This window comes from Oncorhynchus kisutch, linkage group LG29 (assembly GCF_002021735.2).
Source record: "Oncorhynchus kisutch isolate 150728-3 linkage group LG29, Okis_V2, whole genome shotgun sequence".
NCBI lineage: Eukaryota > Metazoa > Chordata > Actinopteri > Salmoniformes > Salmonidae > Oncorhynchus > Oncorhynchus kisutch.
Window position 1 is genome coordinate 25,907,868 of NC_034202.2, and position 20,086 is coordinate 25,927,953.

At 41.7% G+C, this 20,086-nt stretch overlaps 2 protein-coding genes and 1 long non-coding RNA gene across 4 annotated transcripts in view; 2 read left to right on the plus strand and 1 right to left on the minus strand.

Annotated features, from left to right (window-relative positions):
• LOC109873802 (small conductance calcium-activated potassium channel protein 2-like) overlaps positions 1-2,762 on the plus strand; it is a 35,735-nt gene extending 32,973 nt beyond the window's left edge. The window contains exon 7 of one of the 2 annotated variants that reach the window (XM_031808973.1): positions 657-754. In XM_031808973.1, the coding sequence (XP_031664833.1) occupies positions 657-681 (25 nt within the window). In that variant the 3' untranslated portion in view covers positions 682-754. Of the gene's footprint in view, positions 1-656 lie in introns of both variants that reach the window. The other variant, XM_020465520.2, reaches the window with a different exon arrangement.
• Positions 865-4,054, minus strand: LOC116358246 (uncharacterized). Its single transcript, XR_004206131.1, has 3 exons — positions 3,948-4,054; positions 2,764-2,817; positions 865-960 (listed from the first exon to the last, which is right to left on the minus strand). It is a non-coding gene; the product is annotated as an uncharacterized LOC116358246 (long non-coding RNA).
• LOC109873803 (developmentally-regulated GTP-binding protein 1) lies at positions 3,324-18,598 on the plus strand. Its single transcript, XM_020465521.2, has 9 exons — positions 3,324-3,541; positions 16,180-16,303; positions 16,445-16,620; positions 16,753-16,822; positions 16,944-17,113; positions 17,238-17,368; positions 17,570-17,737; positions 17,872-17,994; positions 18,248-18,598. The coding sequence occupies exons 1-9, from the start codon at positions 3,503-3,505 to the stop codon at positions 18,345-18,347; spliced, it is 1,101 nt and encodes a 366-aa protein (XP_020321110.1). The 5' UTR covers positions 3,324-3,502; the 3' UTR covers positions 18,348-18,598.
• The last annotated feature ends 1,488 nt before the right edge of the window (positions 18,599-20,086 follow it).

Genomic DNA, 20,086 nt, shown 5'->3' on the forward strand with positions numbered 1-20,086 from the left:
TGTTTGTTGTGATGGAGATCTGTGAAATTTGAATTGCCCGTATCCAGACACGTTTTATTATATTTATGTCTACATTGACTCAGCTGTGCGTTAACACTTTTTCAAGATGGTTGAAAAGACAGAGACAGTTGTCTTGTAGCACTGAGAATAGCTGCAGACTGAGTTCAGTTCTGCCACGGAGGGCAGACTAATAATCTGAAAAAAAATCAACATCTCCAGGGAACAGTTTAGTGTTGTAGTGGGAAACAGTGGCATGATTAGATACTTAGAATGATGCAACTGATAATAAAATTATTCACAAGCTGTTCCTTTTAAGAAGTATACATTTCATGCTGGTTCTTTTCAACTAAGGGGCAACTCATAACTTCCATTTCAGTCAAACTTTCACTTAGCCTTTTGACATCCATGACTAAGTGAAAATGTGACAAAATTAGGATTTGCCCCTCAAATGGCTCTGGACAGATTGCCATTGTAAATAAGAATTTGTTCTTAATTACTGACTTGCCTATGTAAATAAAGGTTATAAAATAAAATATACAAAATAAGGTAAATAAAACAAATCATTTTACAATTGCCTGCAACTTCTAGCCTAAAACACCCCATGCTCTGGAAGAGTCTCGCCCTCTTACTATGACTGAGTGTCTCTCCTCCTCCAGACTCAGAACATCATGTATGACCTGATCTCAGACCTGAACGAGAGAGGGGAGGACATGGAGAAGAGGATCGCCCTGCTGGAGACCAAGCTGGAGACTTTGCTGGGGAACCTGCAAGCCCTGCCAGGACTCATCAGCCAGGTCATCAGCCAGCAGCACAGGGACTTCTTGGAGGTGCAGCTCCAGCCGTACAACAAACACAGCCCTGAGCGATCGCAGTCTGTGTCCAGACGGAGGTCATCCTCCACTGCACCACCCACCTCCTCCGAGAGCAGCTAGAGTCCAAGGGGAACACCTACAGAGAAGACTTTTGCCATCATATGGCCAAGTTGCATTTATTGTAAAGCCTTATGGTTTCAATAAGTATTATCCAAATTCTGATGACAGAATCCGAGCTACTGGGACAATGGATTTTAAAGGGATGCTGTTTATTTTTTATTACCTCAAAAGATGTTATCCTTGCTCTGGTGACATGACCATAGAAAATTATGCTTTCCTCAGTAAAAACTATTAGGCCTATCGATGGGGGGCTGTGATCAGAACTATACTCCATCTCTATGCAGAGGTAGCCAGTTTTAGGACAGTAAGGTTACCGGCCGGGTGTGAAGATAATGCACTAAAATAGTGCTTCTTCTCACAGACTTTGTGCTTTTGCTGGCTTGATTCAGTTGCCGTGTTCCTTAAAGCAAGCTGAGAAATCATGGGACCTATCAATCAGCAAGCATTACAGTAATACTTTTTATTGAGGAAAAAGTGCTATTTCATGGACATGACTGAAATGAAGACAGAGGGCAGCACAAGAATGCACCCACATACTGTCACTCAGAGGTACCATATAGAGCTTGAAATATATATTTTAGGTTAGAAACAGCATCAAACTATGGAGTTTTTTCTTTTGCAGAATGCCCCTGTAGAATGACTATTTTTGGGGCCACACTGCAAACAATTGAATCCTCTTATCAAAATGAATGCATCTAAATCTGTACTTGCACTTACTTTTTAATCATTGCACTTCAATGCTGACTGACGTATGATATAAATCTGTGTTGCTCATTAAAACAAGAAAAATGTAGATGTTTGGGCGTGGACTTATGGTCAATTTTCAATTAATTAATTTGTATTATTAGTGAAGAGGACTCAAGTCAAAGCCCTCATGCTATGTACCACAAAGGGACCTCAATTTAAAACTGATAGGCTACTGAAATGAATACTTTCAATTATCACAAACACAGTTTGCTCTTTCCTCAACATATCTCAACCCTTGTCCTGGAAGCACTTAGTATTTATGCTGGTTTTTGCCTCAACTGAGCAACAATAGTTGGATGCAATGCAAACCAATAATTCACAAGAACTGTAGCCACTTTTGAAAGTAAATTGATATTTGTATATTTTCATGAGGATAAGCACACCTCCGCACACCTCTTACAGCATACGCCTTCAACACAAATAATGACGGAATGATATGAACAGAATATATGATGTAAAACATTCATTGGTTGAGGTGAAATGCAGCATATTCAACATATCTTCCATTAAACCATCCAGGACCAAGGTTAAGATACCTGGGAATACACACTGTTAGTTCAAAAGGAATGTATACAAGATGGTATAGCAACTTACTGTATTAGAGGGCTGGGCCTGGTCACTAAAATGTCAAAACCTAACTGCAAAAAAAACTATCTCTGACACATATAATTGTGCAAATATTGTAGGTGCTCAAGATTATAGAATTAGATTTCAACAAAGCTTTGTCCCTTTGTTTAAAACAGCAATAGCTTGGCCACTAGCCAGTCATAAAGGGAAATAAAGGTAACCTTCCACCAGTTATACACATTTTGGCAATATGCACCCTCCCTCTGCAAGGTTTTCAGAAGTTAGATGAGTGTGCCATGATCATCCGATGGGCATTTATCTAGTCAACTTCCTGCAATGACATTGTCCAACCAACCAAAAGCTCAATCCCATCTACAGTGTTGAATGTACTGTTGCTGGTTTTAGAGCTTTCTAACATTGGCAGTCAATCCAGAAATTTTAGCAACATAGAAACTTTTGAGAGATTATGTACTGTATGCAAACAAAATATGAAACAATAAAAAAAATGCATATTTACCAGATGTGTGTGCATTACTAATACTAATCCATTTGACTGGGGTGAGAGAGAGACCTGTTGCCACAAGAAAAAGGCAACCAGTGAAGAACAAAAACCATTGTAAATACAACCTATATTTATGTTTATTTATTTTCCCTTTTGTACATTAACTATTTGCACATCATTACAACACTGTATATAAACAGATGACTGTTGAAATGTCTTTATTATTTTGTAACTTTTGTAAGTAATGTTTACTGTAAATTTTGTATTGTTTATTATCTATTTCACTTACTTTGGCAATGTAAACATATGTTTCCCATGCCAATAAAGCCCCTTGAATTGAAATTGAATTGAGAGAGAGCATACAGTAGCCTTTTAATGTGATTAGTTATGCAGTGTCAGATACATTCGTTTGATTTGTCAAATCCAAACCTGAAATGTGTTACATAATTTCTGCAAAGTGTATGTCATTGCTGTTACATGGAATATGTCAAATCAGCAAATTTACATAAACCTGCAAACAACTTAATTCCGGTAGGTAGCGCCAACGGCGTCGCCGTTTTTTGAGTTATCGGTTTGCCATCGAGTTTCTTTGGTTTGCCGGCTGCCTCTTCCTCCTAGCGAGAGCCGCACGTTGAACACATGAGTGTTAGCTTTTGCTTAGTTTGCCATTGTATGCTTGCGTGATAAAACGCAACAATTTAACTATTAAACGTGTTTAATCGTTATGTGATATCATCTAAGGACCAGCTACAAGATGAGTTTACTCGCCAAAATAGCAGAAATTGAGGCCGAGGTAAGTTCGCTAACGGTAGCGAATGCTAGTTGACGTTAGTTGTGATTCACGTTTTAGCTTGGCCACTTGACTAACGTTAAGGGAGCAAGCAACTATAGTTGGCTAAAGTTAACTTGGCCAAAGTTTGAATGAACTTGGCCAATTGAGGATGTAACCTTACAATGGATCCCCCCCCAAAAAAATAAAAAATAAAAATAATAATTATATATATATATATATATATATATTATATAACATAATATGATGGCAGACACAGAGTCTGCGCATAGCTGGATGTTATTTTGCTAAGAATTCTCAACTCTACGTTAGTCTATGCTTTTAACGTAGTTGGCTACAGTAGTTAACTTTAGCTGGCTATGTGTTATTATTGGCAGGGTAACTAGTTGTCTGAAGATACCAACCTTACCTTTACGCCACAGATGGAACAGTGAGCCAGATGTTTCACCGGATGTGTAAATCCGAAGCATTTGGTTGGCGTTTCCACTCATCACCAAATATGGTGACGAGAGGACGTCCAGCTGTAGCCGGCAGTGGGAGAAGATAGATTTTGACCGAAATTCTGCTCATTTTCTCATCGATGAAACATTTGATCTCAATACAGTTTCCTGTTCCCAAACCCGTAAACTGTTATGGACACAGTTTTTGTAGACTTTACCCTTTGCCATAGTTTTCATTTTTTGTTTAGTTTTGGACTGCAAGGGCAAATTGAGTTATTGCACACGTGCAAATATATGGGTCATTCCATGTCATTTCAGCAAGCCATGACACCCACCATCTCAGATTGTTCTGAAATTGTTTCTTAAGTTAGAAACATAAGATTAGTGTTTGTGAAACGTCATTTTGTTCATTTAATTTGATCTGAGAAATTAAGAAAATTGATTTCACCCAAATTGGCCCTTTTAATTTATAGGATACACATAATATTCCACAAATATAGTACCCAACATCCGATTAAATCCAAACTTATTCCTACCATTTGAGTAAGACATGAGGAATCCAATAAAATGGTCAAAGGCCAGCTCCAGAACCCCCACCCGCCAATACCATCCCATCAACCAGTATACAGAATTGGTTATCTATGTCTAACAACTGGTATGGAGATGCGGCTTGGAGTATTGCTTCTTCGTCCTTTGTAATGATTTCATGTGAATCTGATGATGTTTAGTCCCCCCCTGTTTAGATAAATTAGCCATTGAAGTCGTTTTGCATTATTTACCATGAATTCATGTTAAAGTACCATGTTTTACCCGCTAGATGCCGCTTTTCCTGCTACTGTCGCCACACCCTTCTATCAATTTTTCTTGTCTTGTGTTTATTTAAGGGATCACAACATTTTCTTTGCAATTTTATGTAGAAAACTATTATCTTTTGCTCCTGATGAAAATAAATGTGGTGGTCCACCCAATTCTCCTTGAAAAGTCCAACAAATAGCAGCTCTCTGAGAGGGCTATCTGTATGGTGCAATTCTCATATGAAGACTTTTCCTACAAACCCAAAACTTTGATGGAGAAATGGGATAGTGACTAAAATCTTGTCACAACCCTAATAAAATAATACAATTATAAACCTTTGCATTGTAGTCATGTTTTTCAATACAATTATTAGAAAACATCTATATGTGTTTGGTGACCTTTTTATAATTTTATTGGATTCCTCATGTCTTACTAATTGTTAGGAAGAATTATGGCCCAAATCAGATGCTGGGTACTATATTTATTGAAGATTATATGAAACCTATTATGGCAAATTTGAGCGCGATCAATTAGCTTAATATTCAAACAAAATAATGTTTCAGGAATGCTAATCTTATCGGAGACAGTGTGTGTCAATCCTATTATTATAATTTTTTTACATTTTATTGGAATGACTCACATGCTAGAACGTGCCAATAGGATCTCGCTAGCTTGCGCTTGGCTCTGCCCACCTTGCTTGTTCTGGAAATGACAGGCAGTTGTCTGTCTTTGGTCAGAAAAAATCTTTGGTTACTTGTTTACACTGACCTGTGTCATGTAAAAATCTTCCCAGCCTGAAATTGTTCCCAATCGTTCTGATTGTAACGTTGTTGTAAAAATGTTCACAATGTGAAATAATTTCACACACGTCTGTGTGGATGGCTAAACTGGTGCAGATGTTTCTCTCTGATTTAGCTAGCATAATTAGCTGTAAACTGGTCAAGATGGCTTGTTCTCAGAGGTGTGCCGTTTTAACTTGTATGTATAGCTAACTAACAAACAAGCACTGTCAATCGAAACCGTAGCTCCCAAGTCTTTGCAATCTATTTAAAAAATGTATACACTGCTCAAAAAAATAAAGGGAACACATAAACAATACAATGTAACTCCAAGTCAATCACACTTCTGTGAAATCAAACTGTCCACTTAGGAAGCAACACTGATTGACAATATATGTCACATGCTGTTGTGCAAATGGAATAGACAACAGGTGGAAATTATAGGCAATTAGCAAGACACCCCCAATAAAGGAGTGGTTCTGCAGGTGGTGACCACAGACCACTTCTCAGTTCCTATGCTTCCTGGCTGATGTTTTGGTCACTTTTGAATGCTGGCGGTGCTTTCACTCTAGTGGTAGCATGAGACGGAGTCTACAACCCACACAAGTGGCTCAGGTAGTGCAGCTCATCCAGGATGGCACATCAATGCGAGCTGTGTCTGCTCAAACGGTCAGAAACATACTCCATGAGGGTGGTATGAGGGCCCGACATCCACAGGTGGGGGTTGTGCTTACAGCCCAACACTGTGCAAGACGTTTGGCATTTGCCAGAGAACACCAAGATTGGCAAATTCGCCACAAATTCTGTGCTCTTCACAGATGAAAACAGGTTCACACTGAGCACATGTGACAGACGTGACAGTCTGGAGACGCCATGGAGAACGTTCTGCTGCCTGCAACATCCTCCAGCATAACCGGTTTGGCGGTGGGTCAGTCATGGTGTGGGGTGGCATTTCTTTGGGGGGCCGCACAGCCCTCCATGTGCTCGCCAGAGGTAGCCTGACTGCCATTAGGTACCGAGATGAGATCCTCCAACCCCTTGTGAGACCATATGCTGGTGCGGTTGGCCCTGCGTTCCTCCTAATGCAAGACAATGCTTGACCTCATGTGGATGGAGTGTGTCAGCAGTTCCTGCAAGAGGAAGGCATTGATGCTATGGACTGGCCCACCCGTTCCCCAGACCTGAATCCAATTGAGCACATCTGGGACATCATGTCTCGCTCCATCCACCAACGCCACGTTGCACCACAGAATGTCCAGGAGTTGGCGGATGCTTTAGTCCAGCTCTGGGAGGAGATCCCTCAGGAGACCATCCACCACCTCATCAGGAGCATGCCCAGGCATTGTAGGGAGGTCATACAGGTACGTGGAGTTGCTAAATTTGATTTCCATTGATCATTTTTGTGTGATTTTGTTGTCAGCACATTCAACTATGTAAAGAAAAAAGTATTTAATAAGAATATTTCATTCATTCAGATCTAGGATGTGTTATTTTAGTGTTCCCTTTATTTCTTAGAGCAGTGTATAAATATATATACTTGTAAAAATAATTTAAAAAATTTTAAATTATTATTATTATTATTATTTTTTTAAAATCTCTCCTCAAATCAACCCTCAGCACTTTGACGCGCGAGTCTGGGTATTTATATGCTGCCCTCACGCTTCACATGCTTCTGATTGGTCAGAGTCAATACTCCTGGCCACCATTGATTGGCAGATGTGTGAAGCAAATGCGCATGCCCACAGAACAGTTTTACGATGTGAGAGAAACAAGCTCAGCCATCCACATAAAGAGATGCGCGTGCAATTATCGAAGGGGGGAAATGTTCACCCTGGGAGACATTTTACAGCATGACGTCACAATCAGAACGATTGAGAACTATTTCTTGCTGGGAAGATTTTTACATGACAATCTGCACGGGGGTCGGAACGCAATCATGGTTACATTATTTGTGTGGTCAAGATATGGATTGGAAAATGTACCTCAATGCAGGGATAGGACATGCCACTGTACTGCAAATTTCTTTCAATCTATTCAAAGTTTATTGGTCACGTACACAGATTTGAAGATGTTGCAGGTGCAGCAAAATGCTTGTGTTTCTAGCTCCAACAGTGCAGTGATACGCACATAATCCAAGAATGAGCAATGTCAGAGTCCGGAACATAAATAGATATACACTGAGTGTACAAAACATTAGCAACACCCCTTTTGCCCTCAGAACAGCCTCAATTCATAGACACTGCAAGGTGTCAAAAGCGTTCCACAAGGATGCGGGCCCATGTTGACTCCAATGCTTCCCATGGTTGTGTCAAGTTGACTGGATGTCCTTTGGGTGGTGGACCATTCTTGATACACACATGAAACTGTTGAGTGTAAAAACCCAGCAGCGTTGCAATTCTTGATACACTCAAACCGGTGTGCATGGCACCTACAGTACTACCATACCCCGTTCAAAGGCACTTTAATCTTGTGTCTTGACCATTCACCCTCTAAATGGCACACATACACATGTCTCAATGCTTGAAAATCCTTCTTTAACCTGTCTCCTCCCCTTCATCTGCACTGATTGAAGTGGATTTCACAGGTGACATCAATAAGGGATCATAGCTTTCTCCTGGTCAGTCTGTCATGGAAATAAAGGTGTTTGGAATGTTTTGTATACCGGCCAGTTTATTACGTACACCACCCCATTGTGGAGTGGCAGGTAGCCTAGTGGTTAGAGCATTGGACTAGTAACCGAAAGGTTGCAAGATCGAATCCCCAAGCTGACAAGATAAAAAAAAACTGTCGTTCTGTCCCTGAACAAGGCAGTTAACCCACTGTTCCTAGGCTGTCATTGAAAATAAGAATTTGTCCTTCAATGACTTGCCTAGTTAAATAAAGGTCAAAAATATATATACAAAAATCACAAAAATGGATCATGTGGCTTGTTTTGTGAAGCAGGCAGAATCAGCAAAACGAGTGACCTAAGCGACTTTGAGTGTGGTATGATCGTCAGTGCCAAGCTCGCCAGATCCAGTATCTCAGAAATGGATGAGAGAGGTTGTTGATGAGAGAGGTCGAAGGAGAATGGCAAAAATCATGCAAGCGAACAGGCGGCCACAAATAACAGCTCAGTACAATAGTGGTGTACAGAACAGCATTTCGGAACACACAACTCGTTGATCCTTGTCACGGATGGGCTATTGCAGCAGATGACCACACAGGGTTCCACTCCTATCAGCTAAAAACACAAATTAGCGGCTCCAGTGGGCACGTGATCACCAACACTGGACAATTGAGAAGTGGAAAAACATTGCTTGGGACATGACAGTAAGTTTTGTTTACTTGAGTGGCCTGCACAGTCCCCAGACCTCAACCCAATAGAGCATCTTTGAGATGAGATGGAACCGGCTGATCGCAGCATGAATGTACCGCCGTCCAATCTGCAGCAACTGCGTGATGCCATTGCGTCAGCATGGACCAACATCCCTGTGGAACGTTTCCGACACCTTGTGGAATACCCTGAATAATTCAGTCTGTTCTGGAGGCAAGGGGATCGTATGTACAGTGGGGCAAAAAAGTATTTAGTCAGCCACCAATTGTGCAAGTTCTCCCACTTAAAAAGATGAGAGAGGCCTGTAATTTTCATCATAGGGGCACTTCAACTATGACAGACAAAATGAGGGGGAAAAAGCCAGAAAATCACATTGTAGGATTTTTAATGAATTTATTTGCAAATTATGGTGGGAAATAAGTATTTGGTCAATAACAAAAGTTTATCTCAATACTTTGTTATATACCCTTTGTTGGCAATGACAGAGGTCAAACGTTTTCTGTAAGTCTTCACAAGGTTTTCACACACTGTTGCTGGTATTTTGGCCCATTCCTCCATGCAGATAATTTTGCATGCCCAATTAGAGTCGGCTTTCTATTCAGCAACAAAGCCTCCTTCACTCACGCCGCCAAACTTACCCTAGTAAAACTGACTATCCTACTGATCCTCGACTTCGGCGATGTCATCTACAAAATAGCTTCCAATAATCTACTCAGCAAACTGGATGCAGTTTCACAGTGCCATCCGTTTTGTGACTAAAGCACCTTATACCACCCACCACTGCGACCTGTATGCTCTAGTCGGCTGGCCCTCGCTACATATTCGTCGCCAGACCCACTGGCTCCAGGTCATCTACAAGTCCATGCTAGGTAAAGCTCCGCCTTATCTCAGTTCACTGGTCACGATGGCAACACCCACCTGTAGCACGCGCTCCAGCAGGTGTATCTCACTGATCATCCCTAAAGCCAACACCTCATTTGGCCGAAGCTGTTTATCAGTCTCTCTGTCCCATTTTTGATGCACCTGCACTCCGCCTTCTAGATGGTAGCGGGGTGAACAGGCCGTGGCTCGGGTGGCTGAGGTCTTTGATTATATTTTTGTTCTTCCTGTGACACCGGGTTGTGTATATGTTCTGGGGGTCAAGCAGTGTGCCCCCAGTGATGCGATGGACTGATTGCTCCACTCTTTGGAGAGCCCTGTGGTTATGTAAGGTTCTGTATTTATTTTCTTAGTCAACCTTGTGTTCTGTTTCGTTGTGTCCTTGAACATAGCCCTGTCTTTCATTTGTGTTCATTGATTTCACCTGTGTTAGTTACTCACCTGGTCTCATAAGCTCCTTATTTAGTTCAGTTCATTCTGTTTGTGCCTTTTGTTCTTTTTGACTCTACTAAACCTTTTCCTAGCTCGTTTGTGAGAACCAGTTATAGCCTTCAGTCCTAGTTTTGATTCACTTGCATGTTTTTGACCATTGCCTGCCTGTGACCACGATTCCTACCTTCTGCGAAGGCGAAATAAACACCTGCCGCCCTCTGCTTGTGAATCTACACCTTTTTCTCCCTATTGATTACAATTTGCCTCATGCAGCATGACACATCTCCTTCACATAGAGCTGATCAGGCTGTTGATTGTGGCCTGTGGAATGTTGTCCCACTCAACTTCAATGGCTGTGCGAAGTTTGTGGATATTGGCCGGAGCTGGAACACGCTGTTGTGCAGAGCATCCTAAACTTGCTCAATGCGTGACATGTCTGGTAAGTATGCCGGCCATGGAAGAACTGGGAAATTTTTAGCTTCCAGGAACTGTGTACAGATCCTTGCAAAATGGGGCCATGCATTTTTTAAACCTTTATTTAACTAGGCAAGTCAGTTAAGAACAAATTCTTATTTTCAATGACGGCCTAGGAACAGGGCCTTGTTCAGGGGCAGAACGACAGATTCGTACCTTGTCAGCTCGGGGATTTGAACTTGCAACCTTTCGGTTACTAGCCCAACGCTCTAACCACTGGGCTCCCCTGCCACCCAGCATTATCATGCTGAAACATGAGGTGATGGCGGTGGATGAATGGCACGACAATAGACCTCAGGATCTCGTCACACTATCTCTGTGCATTCAAATTGCCATCGATAAAATGCAATTGTGTTTGTTGTCCGTAGCCTATGCATGCCCATACCATAACCCCACTGCAACCATGTGGCACTCTGTTCACAACGTTGACATTAGCAAACCGCTCGTCCACACACGACACCATCTGCCCGGTACAGTTGAAACTGGGATTAATCCGTGAAGAGCACACTTCTCCAGCGTGCCAGTGGCTATAGGAGGTGAGCATTTGCTCACTGAAGTTGGTTACGATGCTGAACTGCAGTCCGGTCAAGAACATGGTGAGGACGATGAGCACGCAGATGAGCTTCCCTGAGACGGTTTCTAACAGCTTGTCCAGAAATTATTTGGTTGTGCAAACCCATAGTTTCATAAGCTGTCCAGGTGGCTGGTCTCAGACAATCCAGCAGGTGAAACAGCCGGATGTTGACGTCCTGGGCTTGGCATAGTTCCACGTGGTCTGCAGTTGTGAGTCCAGTTGGACTTACTAACGAGTTCTCTAAAATTAAGTTGGAGGTGGCTTATAGTAAAGAAATTAACATTAAATTCTCTGGCAAAGCTCTGGTGGACATTCCTGAAGTCATTATGCCAATTGCATGCTCCCTCAATTTAAGACATCTGTGGGTTGTGTGACACAACTTCACATTTTAGAGTGGGCTATTTAATCAGCTTCTTGATATGCCATACAGGTGGATGGATTATTGTGGCAAAGGAGAAATGCTCACTAACAGGGATGTAAACAAATTTGTGCACAAAATTTGAGAGAAATAAGCTTTTTCTGCAAATGGAACATTTCTGGGATCTTTTATTTCAGCTCATTAAACATAGGACAAACACTTTAAATGTTGCCATTATATTTTTGTTCAGTATAATTGGCAATAAATCTCATGAATGCAATTATTTATGTCAGATAAACAAAGAAAATGGTTCAACACTTCATTGTGAGGCTAAATATAAGGGCTGGAGAATGCATCTACGTTAAAGTCAGATAAATGAAATAATGTAAAACTATTTGGTGGAATGTGCATTGTGGGTGCCCGACCGGGCAAGGGAAATTTTGTCTTGAAGACTACATATATTATTTGTACCTGTGCATTTGCGGGGCACAACAAAAAAGAAACCAAGCCAAACATCTCAGTTCTTCTCCCTAAATTCCCTTTCCCTTATAATTGGTTAGCCTTTAACTCCCCTAAACATAGCCAGGTTCCACACGGAAAATATGCAATAACATTTGTTTGATAAAGACAGAATCATTAAGCCTAGGCCTACTCGCCAAACAGATGTAGTGACCATAACTCATCACCTTGCAAGTGTTCAATGAAAATTCAAAAGAACAGGCTCAAATTGAGCCCCGTTTCAAATGATAACTTTTTTTTAAATAACTTCCTTTCGCCAGATGCGCATCACATCGCAGTGGCAACTTTTTTAATTTGAAAAAATATTCTGTTATATTATATTCTGTTATATTACATATGTGTTTACTATAAAATAGGTGTCTTGACTGTAAGGGCTCTGGAAATAAGAGCGTCTTGTCTGCTAAATTAAATAAGCAAGGCTATGCCATTACCCAAGCAGGGTAGTCTAGTGGTTAGAGCGTTGGACAAGGTACAAATCTGTCATTCTGCCCCTGAACAGGCAGTTATCCCACTGTTCCTAGGCCGTCATTGAAAATAAGAATGTGTTCTTAACCGACTTGCCTTAGTTAAATAAATGAGATCAAATTGTATTGGTCGCATACACATATTTGGCAGGTTATTGCGGTTGAAGCGAAAGGCTTGTGTTCCATGCTCCAACAGTGCAGTAATATCTAGCAATACACAACAATCTTGGTGTTCTCTGGTAAATGCCAAACGTCCTGCACGGTGTTGGGCTGTAAGTACAACCCCCACCTGTGGACGTCGGGCCCTCATACCACCCTCATGGATTCTGTTTCTGACCGTTTGAGCAGACACATGCACATGTGTGGCCTGCTGGAGGTCATTTTGCAGGGCTCTGGCAGTGCTCCTCCTGCTCCACCTTGCACAAAGGTGGAGGTAGCGGTCCTGCTGCTGGGTTGTTGCCCTCCTACGGCCTCCTCCACGTCTCCTGATGTACTGGCCTGTCTCCTGGTAGCGCCTCCATGCTCTGGACACTACGCTGACAGACACAGCAAACCACCTTGCCACAGCTCGCATTGATGTGCCATCCTGGATGAGCTGCACTACCTGAGCCACTTGTGTGGGTTGTAGACTCCGTCTCATGCTACCACTAGAGTGAAAGCACCGCCAGCATTCAAAAGTGACCAAAACATCAGCCAGGAAGCATAGGAACTGAGAAGTGGTCTGTGGTCACCACCTGCTGAACCACTCCTTTATTGGGGGTGTCTTGCTAATTGCCTATAATTTCCGCCTGTTGTCTATTCCAATTGCACAACAGCATGTGACATTTATTGTCAATCAGTGTTGCTTCCTAAGTGGACAGTTTGATTTCACAGAAGTGTGATTGACTTGGAGTTACATTGTGTTGTTTAAGTGTTCCCTTTATTTGTTTGAGCAGTGTATTTTTTTTTTACATACATTTAGGTTGGAGTCATTATAACCCCTTTTTTCAACCGCTCCACAACTTTCTTGTTAACAAACTATGGTTTTGGCAAGTCGGTTAGGACATCTACTTTGTAATTTTTCCAACAGTTGTTTACAGACAGATCATTTAACTTAGAATTCACTGTATCACAATTCCAGTGGGTCAGAAGTTTACATATACTAAGTTGGCTGTGCCTTTAAACAGCTTGGAAAATTGCAGAAAATGTCACGGCTTTAGAAGCTAGGCTACTTGACATAATTTGAGTCAATTGGAGGTGTACCTGTGGATGTATTTCAAGGCCTACCTTCAAACTCAGTGCCTCTTTGCTTGACATCATGGGAAATTCAAAAATCTGCCAAGACCTCAGAAAAAAAATTGTAGACATGTAGGCAATTGTAGTCTGGTTCATCCTTGGGAGCAATTTCCATATGCCTGAAGGTACCATGTTGATCTGTACAAACAATAGTACGCAAGTATAAACACCGTGGGACCACGTAGCCGTCATGCTGCTCAGGAATGAGACACGTTCTGTCTCCTAGAGATGAACGTACTTTGGTGCGAAAAGTGCAAATAAATCCCAAAACAACAGCAAAGGACCTTGTGAAGATGCTGAAGGAAATCGGTACTAAAGTATCTATATCAACAGTAAAACAAGTCCTATATCGACATAACCTGAAAGGCCGCTCAGCAAGGAAGAAGCCACTGCTCCAAAACCACTATTTAAAAAAAGCAAGACTACGTTTTTTTTTTTGTAGAAATGTCCTCTGGTCTGATGAAACGAAAATATAACTTTTTGGCCATAATGACCATTGTTATGTTTGGAGGGAAAAGGGGAGGCTTGCAAGCCGAAGAACACTAACCCAACCATGAAGCACGGGGGTGGAAGCATCATGTTGTGGGGATGCTTTGCTGCAGGAGGGACTGGTGCACTTCACAAAATTGATGGCATATTGAAGCAACATCTCAAGACATCAGTCCGGAAGTTAAAACTTGGTCGCAAATGGGTCTTCCAAATGTACAATGACCCCGAGCATACTTCCAAAGTTGTGGCAAAATGGCTTAAGGAGAACACGGTCAAGCTATTAGTGGCCATCACAAAGCCCTGACCTCAATCATTTAGAACATTTGTGGGCAGAACTGAAAAAGCATGTGCGAGCAAGGAGGCCTACAAACCTGACTCAGTTACACCAGCTCTGTCAGGAGAAATGGGCCAAAATTCACCCAACTTATTGTGGGAAGCTTGTGGAAGGCTATCTGAAATGTTTGACCCAAATTCAACAATTTAAAGGCAATGCTACCAAATACTAATTGAGTGTGTAAACTTCTGACCACTGGGAATGTGATGAATGAAATAAAAGCTGAAATAAAATCAATCTACTATTATTCTGACATTTCACATTCTTAAAATAAAGTGGTGATCCTAACTGACCTAAGACAGGGAATTTTAACTAGGATTAAATGTCAGGAATTGTGAAAAACTGAGTTTAAATGTATTTTGCTCAGGTGTATGTAAACTTCCGACTTCAACTGTATATGTATATATATATATATATATATATATATATATATATACTACCGTTGAAGCATCCCAGAGTTGTCTCTTCCCTTTTGACATTGAGACTGGTGTTTTGCGGGTACTCTTTAATGAAGCTGCCAGTTGAGGACTTGTGAGGCGTCTGTTTCTCAAACTAGACGCTAATGTACTTGTCCTCTTGCTCAGTTGTGCACCGGGACCTCCCACTCATCTTTCTATTCTGGTTAAATCCAGTTTGTGCTGTTCTGTGGAGGGAGTAGTACACAGCGTGGTACGAGATCTTCAGCTTCTTGGCAATTTCTTGCATGGAAGTTCTTTGTTTCTGGCCATTTTGAGCCTGTAATCGAACCCACAAATGCTGATGCTCCAGATACTCAAATAGTCTAAAGAAGGCCAGTTTTATTGCTTCTTTAATCAGAACAAGAGTTTTCAGCTGTGCTAACATAATAGCAAAAGGGTTTTCTAATGATCAATTATCCTTTTAAAATTATAAACTTGGATGAGCTAACACAACGTGCCATTGGAACACAGGAGTGATGGTTGCTGATAATGGGCCCCTGTACGCCTATGTAGATATTCCATTTAAAAAATCAGCCGTTTCCAGCTACAATAGTCATTTACAACATTAACAATGTCTACACTGTATTTCTGATACATTTTTTGTCCATTAAAATAACATAAAATGTATTTACTTTTCTTTCAAAAACAAGGACATTTCAAAGTGACCCCAAACATTTGAACGGTTGTGTGTGTATATATATGGTAGTATTTAAATCTTCTAAATGGAGCATTGTGGATAAAGGTCAAATTTGCACTACAGTGGCATATCCCATCCCTGCATTGAGGTACGTTTTTCGACCCATGTATCGCGCCGGCTCCACGGTGTCTTAATGCAACCATGATTACGTTCCGACCTCAGTGCAGCTCAGTATAAACAAGTGTAATGGTAGTGTTGGTATCATGATGACAATATGTTTTCTTTATTAGTGATCATTCGAAATCCAGCCATCACACAACTTGGCTCTGAACAAGTAGGCCTAGCTAATATTCTAGTTCCGATTTGTTGTATTGTGTAGAATATGAATGGATTAAAGCATCCTTTCTGTGTTGGGTAGATGGCTCGGACTCAGAAGAACAAAGCCACATCTAACCACTTGGGGCTGCTCAAAGCTCGACTGGCCAAGATGAGGAGAGAACTTATCACACCAAAGGGAGGCAGTGGAGGAGGCACAGGGGAAGGTGAGTCCTGACTCCTGATCATCGTTCACTTTTAGAATGTGTCCCTTTGCTACACAACAGTGCAGTGGAGATGTAGCTAGTTGAGATTTACAAGCTCATGTCACATTGTAATGAATACTAATGTGTCACTCTGTTGTATAGGCTTTGATGTGGCAAAAACAGGTGACGCCCGTATCGGGTTTGTAGGCTTCCCCTCAGTGGGCAAGTCTACTTTACTAAGTAACCTGGCAGGGGTGTACTCAGAGGTGGCGGCCTATGAGTTTACCACCCTCACCACAGTACCAGGAGTGATCCGCTACAAGGGTGCCAAAATACAGGTATTTTACATGCGTCTTGTACCTTTCACACGGCACCTTAAGGCCAACAGAGGCCAATCTGTAACAATTGTTTATTTTTCTATTTAAGATGTTTTAGTATTAGGATGCGTATTCTACTTTTGTGTCTTCAAGCTCCTGGATCTTCCAGGTATCATTGAGGGGGCCAAAGATGGCAAGGGCAGAGGTCGACAGGTCATCGCAGGTGATAACCATCAGTGAAGCATCAGAACCATACACAAACTACATGTGATAGTTTAGAGCACACATGTGCCACACTCACATACCTTGAAGGTAGTTTGTAACTGTGGTCTTTCTCTTCCCAGTGGCTCGGACCTGCAACCTGATCCTCATAGTGTTGGATGTTCTGAAGCCTCTGGGCCACAAGAAGCTGATTGAACACGAGCTGGAGGGCTTCGGAATCCGCCTCAACAAGCAGCCGCCCAACATCGGCTTCAAGAAGAAGGACAAAGGAGGCATCAACTTCACCGTCACAGTACGTGTGTTTAACACAAAGGTTTCACGTCCAGCTCAATCTGTCCCCATTTCTCTCTGTGTCTCTGTCTCTTTTTAGAGCTGGCTTACTCTGGTGTTATTCCTGTCTCTCTCCTTCTCTCCAGTGTCCACAGAGTGAGCTGGACGGTGACGCAGTGAAGAGCATCCTGGCCGAGTACAAGATCCACAACGCTGACATCACCCTGCGCAGCGACTCCACTGCCGATGACCTCATCGACGTGGTGGAAGGAAACCGGTAAGCAGCTGAGCACTTCTACAAACTCAGGGATGTATCTTCCTGATTAAGCAGGAATTCATGTTTTTCTGACATAATCCTCCATTCATCTAGAATTGGGTCTGACCTATACCCCCAAAAAACTTCTATACCCCATTCCAAAGTATGGTCAACGTTCCCCTACAGACCTGCTGACATACATGCTCTGTTTAATCCCACCAGAGTGTACATCCCCTGTATTTATGTGCTCAACAAAATTGACCAGATCTCCATTGAAGAGCTGGACATCATCTACAAGGTACCCCACTGCGTGCCCATATCTGCCCATTCCCGCTGGAACTTTGATGACCTACTGGAGAAGATGTGGGACTACCTGCACCTAGTGCGCATGTAAGGAGGCACTCTCTCAACCTAACAGACCCTAGAAGAGACATATAGGGTTATTGGAATCCATATTACACTGCTTGGGTAAATGTGTGGTTTGTGTCTAAATTAATAAATGATTTGAATATGTTGTCCCCCAGATACACCAAACCCAAAGGCCAGCTTCCTGACTACACATCTCCAGTCGTTCTACCTACTGAACATACTGCAGTGGAGGACTTCTGTCTGAAGATTCATAAAAGCCTCCTCAAAGAATTAAAATAGTGAGTACTATTAGCTAATGGCTTTTGTGCTTCTTGTTGATGTTTTGGAAAAGACTGAGGTATACCCACCCCAGTATTTAACCGATTAAAGCAACAATCTGTAAGAAATCACAAAATGCACTTAGCTGCCACTAGGTGTCCAATGATAACGGTATAATTACCCTACAAGGGAGAGCACAGCACACAGACACATATGACACAATGTTGCACCTGCCTGGCATTTTTCTAACACTCGGTCTTCCTGTCCTTTCAGTGCTCTGGTATGGGGTGCATCAGTGAAACACAACCCCCAGAAGGTGGGAAAAGACCATGTCATGGAAGATGAGGATGTAATCCAGCTGGTGAAAAAGTAAAAGTCTCCTGACTCTCTGCATCATGGACCCCCCCCCCCCCCCCCCCCCAAGCATATCCACGAGAACATCTGTCTTCGTTGTTCTCAATTTTATGTTGGAATTTTCTAACTGAAAATAAAAATGATATGAATGTCAATGTTACATTTCCCTCCCTCATTTACGCCCGTATGTGATTCATAACATCCATCGAAGAGGTTTTGAATAAAAAAATAATATCAAATAAACGCCATAAAAATGACTGACCTTTTTAATATGGAGTCATCGTCTTTTATTTTAGATCATTATAAAGGTAATTGGGTTTGTACCTGGAAAGATGCAATGTTATTCATGTTGAACAAATCTGAATTAACATAACTTCATAACATTCACATTTTCCTTCATATGAAATACATCCAAATCCTGTCCAAGTGACATGGGTGTGTCCTGCTCCATCTGTCTATACTTTCACTGGAGAGACAGTTCTTATGAAATACATCCTAAAACACAGTGGGTGTATTCTATCTCCATCTCCTCTGGAAGTCAAGCCATACCTCTTACCCAGACACCGTCTCACGGTGTCCAATACAACGGCTTTAAAGTCCTGTCGGCCACTGATTTATATAACATTGATGATACAGTCAGTCAGGCTGGCATCCAACCCCCTCTCCAGCACGGACAGTCTCTAAGGTTAATCAGTTCATTCACTCAGATGCAGTCTGGGGACATTCTACCCCAGCTGTTCAGAAACACCGATAACCCACAGTAGTGAATAGCGTTGCATCAGATCTTGAAGCACTTTGGTGTGTATGGATTATTTAATGCCGTTGTGTAGCAACCCAGCTGTATGAGATGGATCAGCCATTTTGTGTCAGAAGTCGCCACGTTAGCATTTTGGGGGAGGTGGGTGGATAGCATGATAGGGTCAGGTGGGAAATTTGCTCAGGACACTTAAAGTGCTGCCATGTGTTAATGATCACAGAACGTTTCACAGGACAGGACACATCTGATCAAATTTGATTTCAAAATAGCTTTTTATAACCTAATTTAGGCTACATGTCACGTTCTAGCATTTTATCTGAACCTATAAGCATACGATATCTGTCTATGATGTAGGGTGGTATGGGCATGGTATAGCCTGCTCAGCAACCGGTAATTGTGAATTTTGAATTGATCACTGCCTTTTTTTAAATTTGGCCAGAGTAAAGTCATAACTGAACACCATTATTACCAAAGCATACATACATTATGACACACACCCTTATTGCTCACACAAAATATTTACTTTTTCAATTTGAAATGTTTCCACGTTTTGATTATTGTTTAGCATTTTTTTTTATAACAATGTGTTCACTCCACAGTAGCATTTCTAAAAATGAAAGCAATCAATATATTGCTTTAACTTAATTTTTATAACAGGGGACTGAACACATCCAATAATAACAGATCTAACCAATAACACCTGCTTGATCAATGTTTTTGTGGAATTAGGGTGTACTTGCAAGAAAGTATTATTTTCAATTTGATTAATGTTCAGGTGAAGGACAAATCTGCACATAAAGGGAAACCTGGCATTTGCCCTCAACACTTCCTGCAACCACTCTAATGGCTTGAATATGACTTTATCTACAGTGTATTCAATGTTGGAGTCTCCAATCTTTTTAGAGACAGAATGGCCACTTTCTGCAGAGGTTTAGACAGCCGTGGCTGGCTGGAGCGGCAGGAGCGCTGTTTCTCAGGACAACGCCCCTCCCCCACCCCAT

Excerpts from the sequence above, each read along its gene's own strand:
- LOC109873803 (XM_020465521.2), top strand. The coding sequence starts at position 3,503 with ATGAGTTTACTCGCCAAAATAGCAGAAATTGAGGCCGAG. Across the intron at positions 17,369-17,569 it reads GACGTGGTGGAAGGAAACCG|AGTGTACATCCCCTGTATTT; the intron begins GTAAGCAGCTGA and ends TAATCCCACCAG. Across the intron at positions 17,995-18,247 it reads CTCCTCAAAGAATTAAAATA|TGCTCTGGTATGGGGTGCAT; the intron begins GTGAGTACTATT and ends CTGTCCTTTCAG.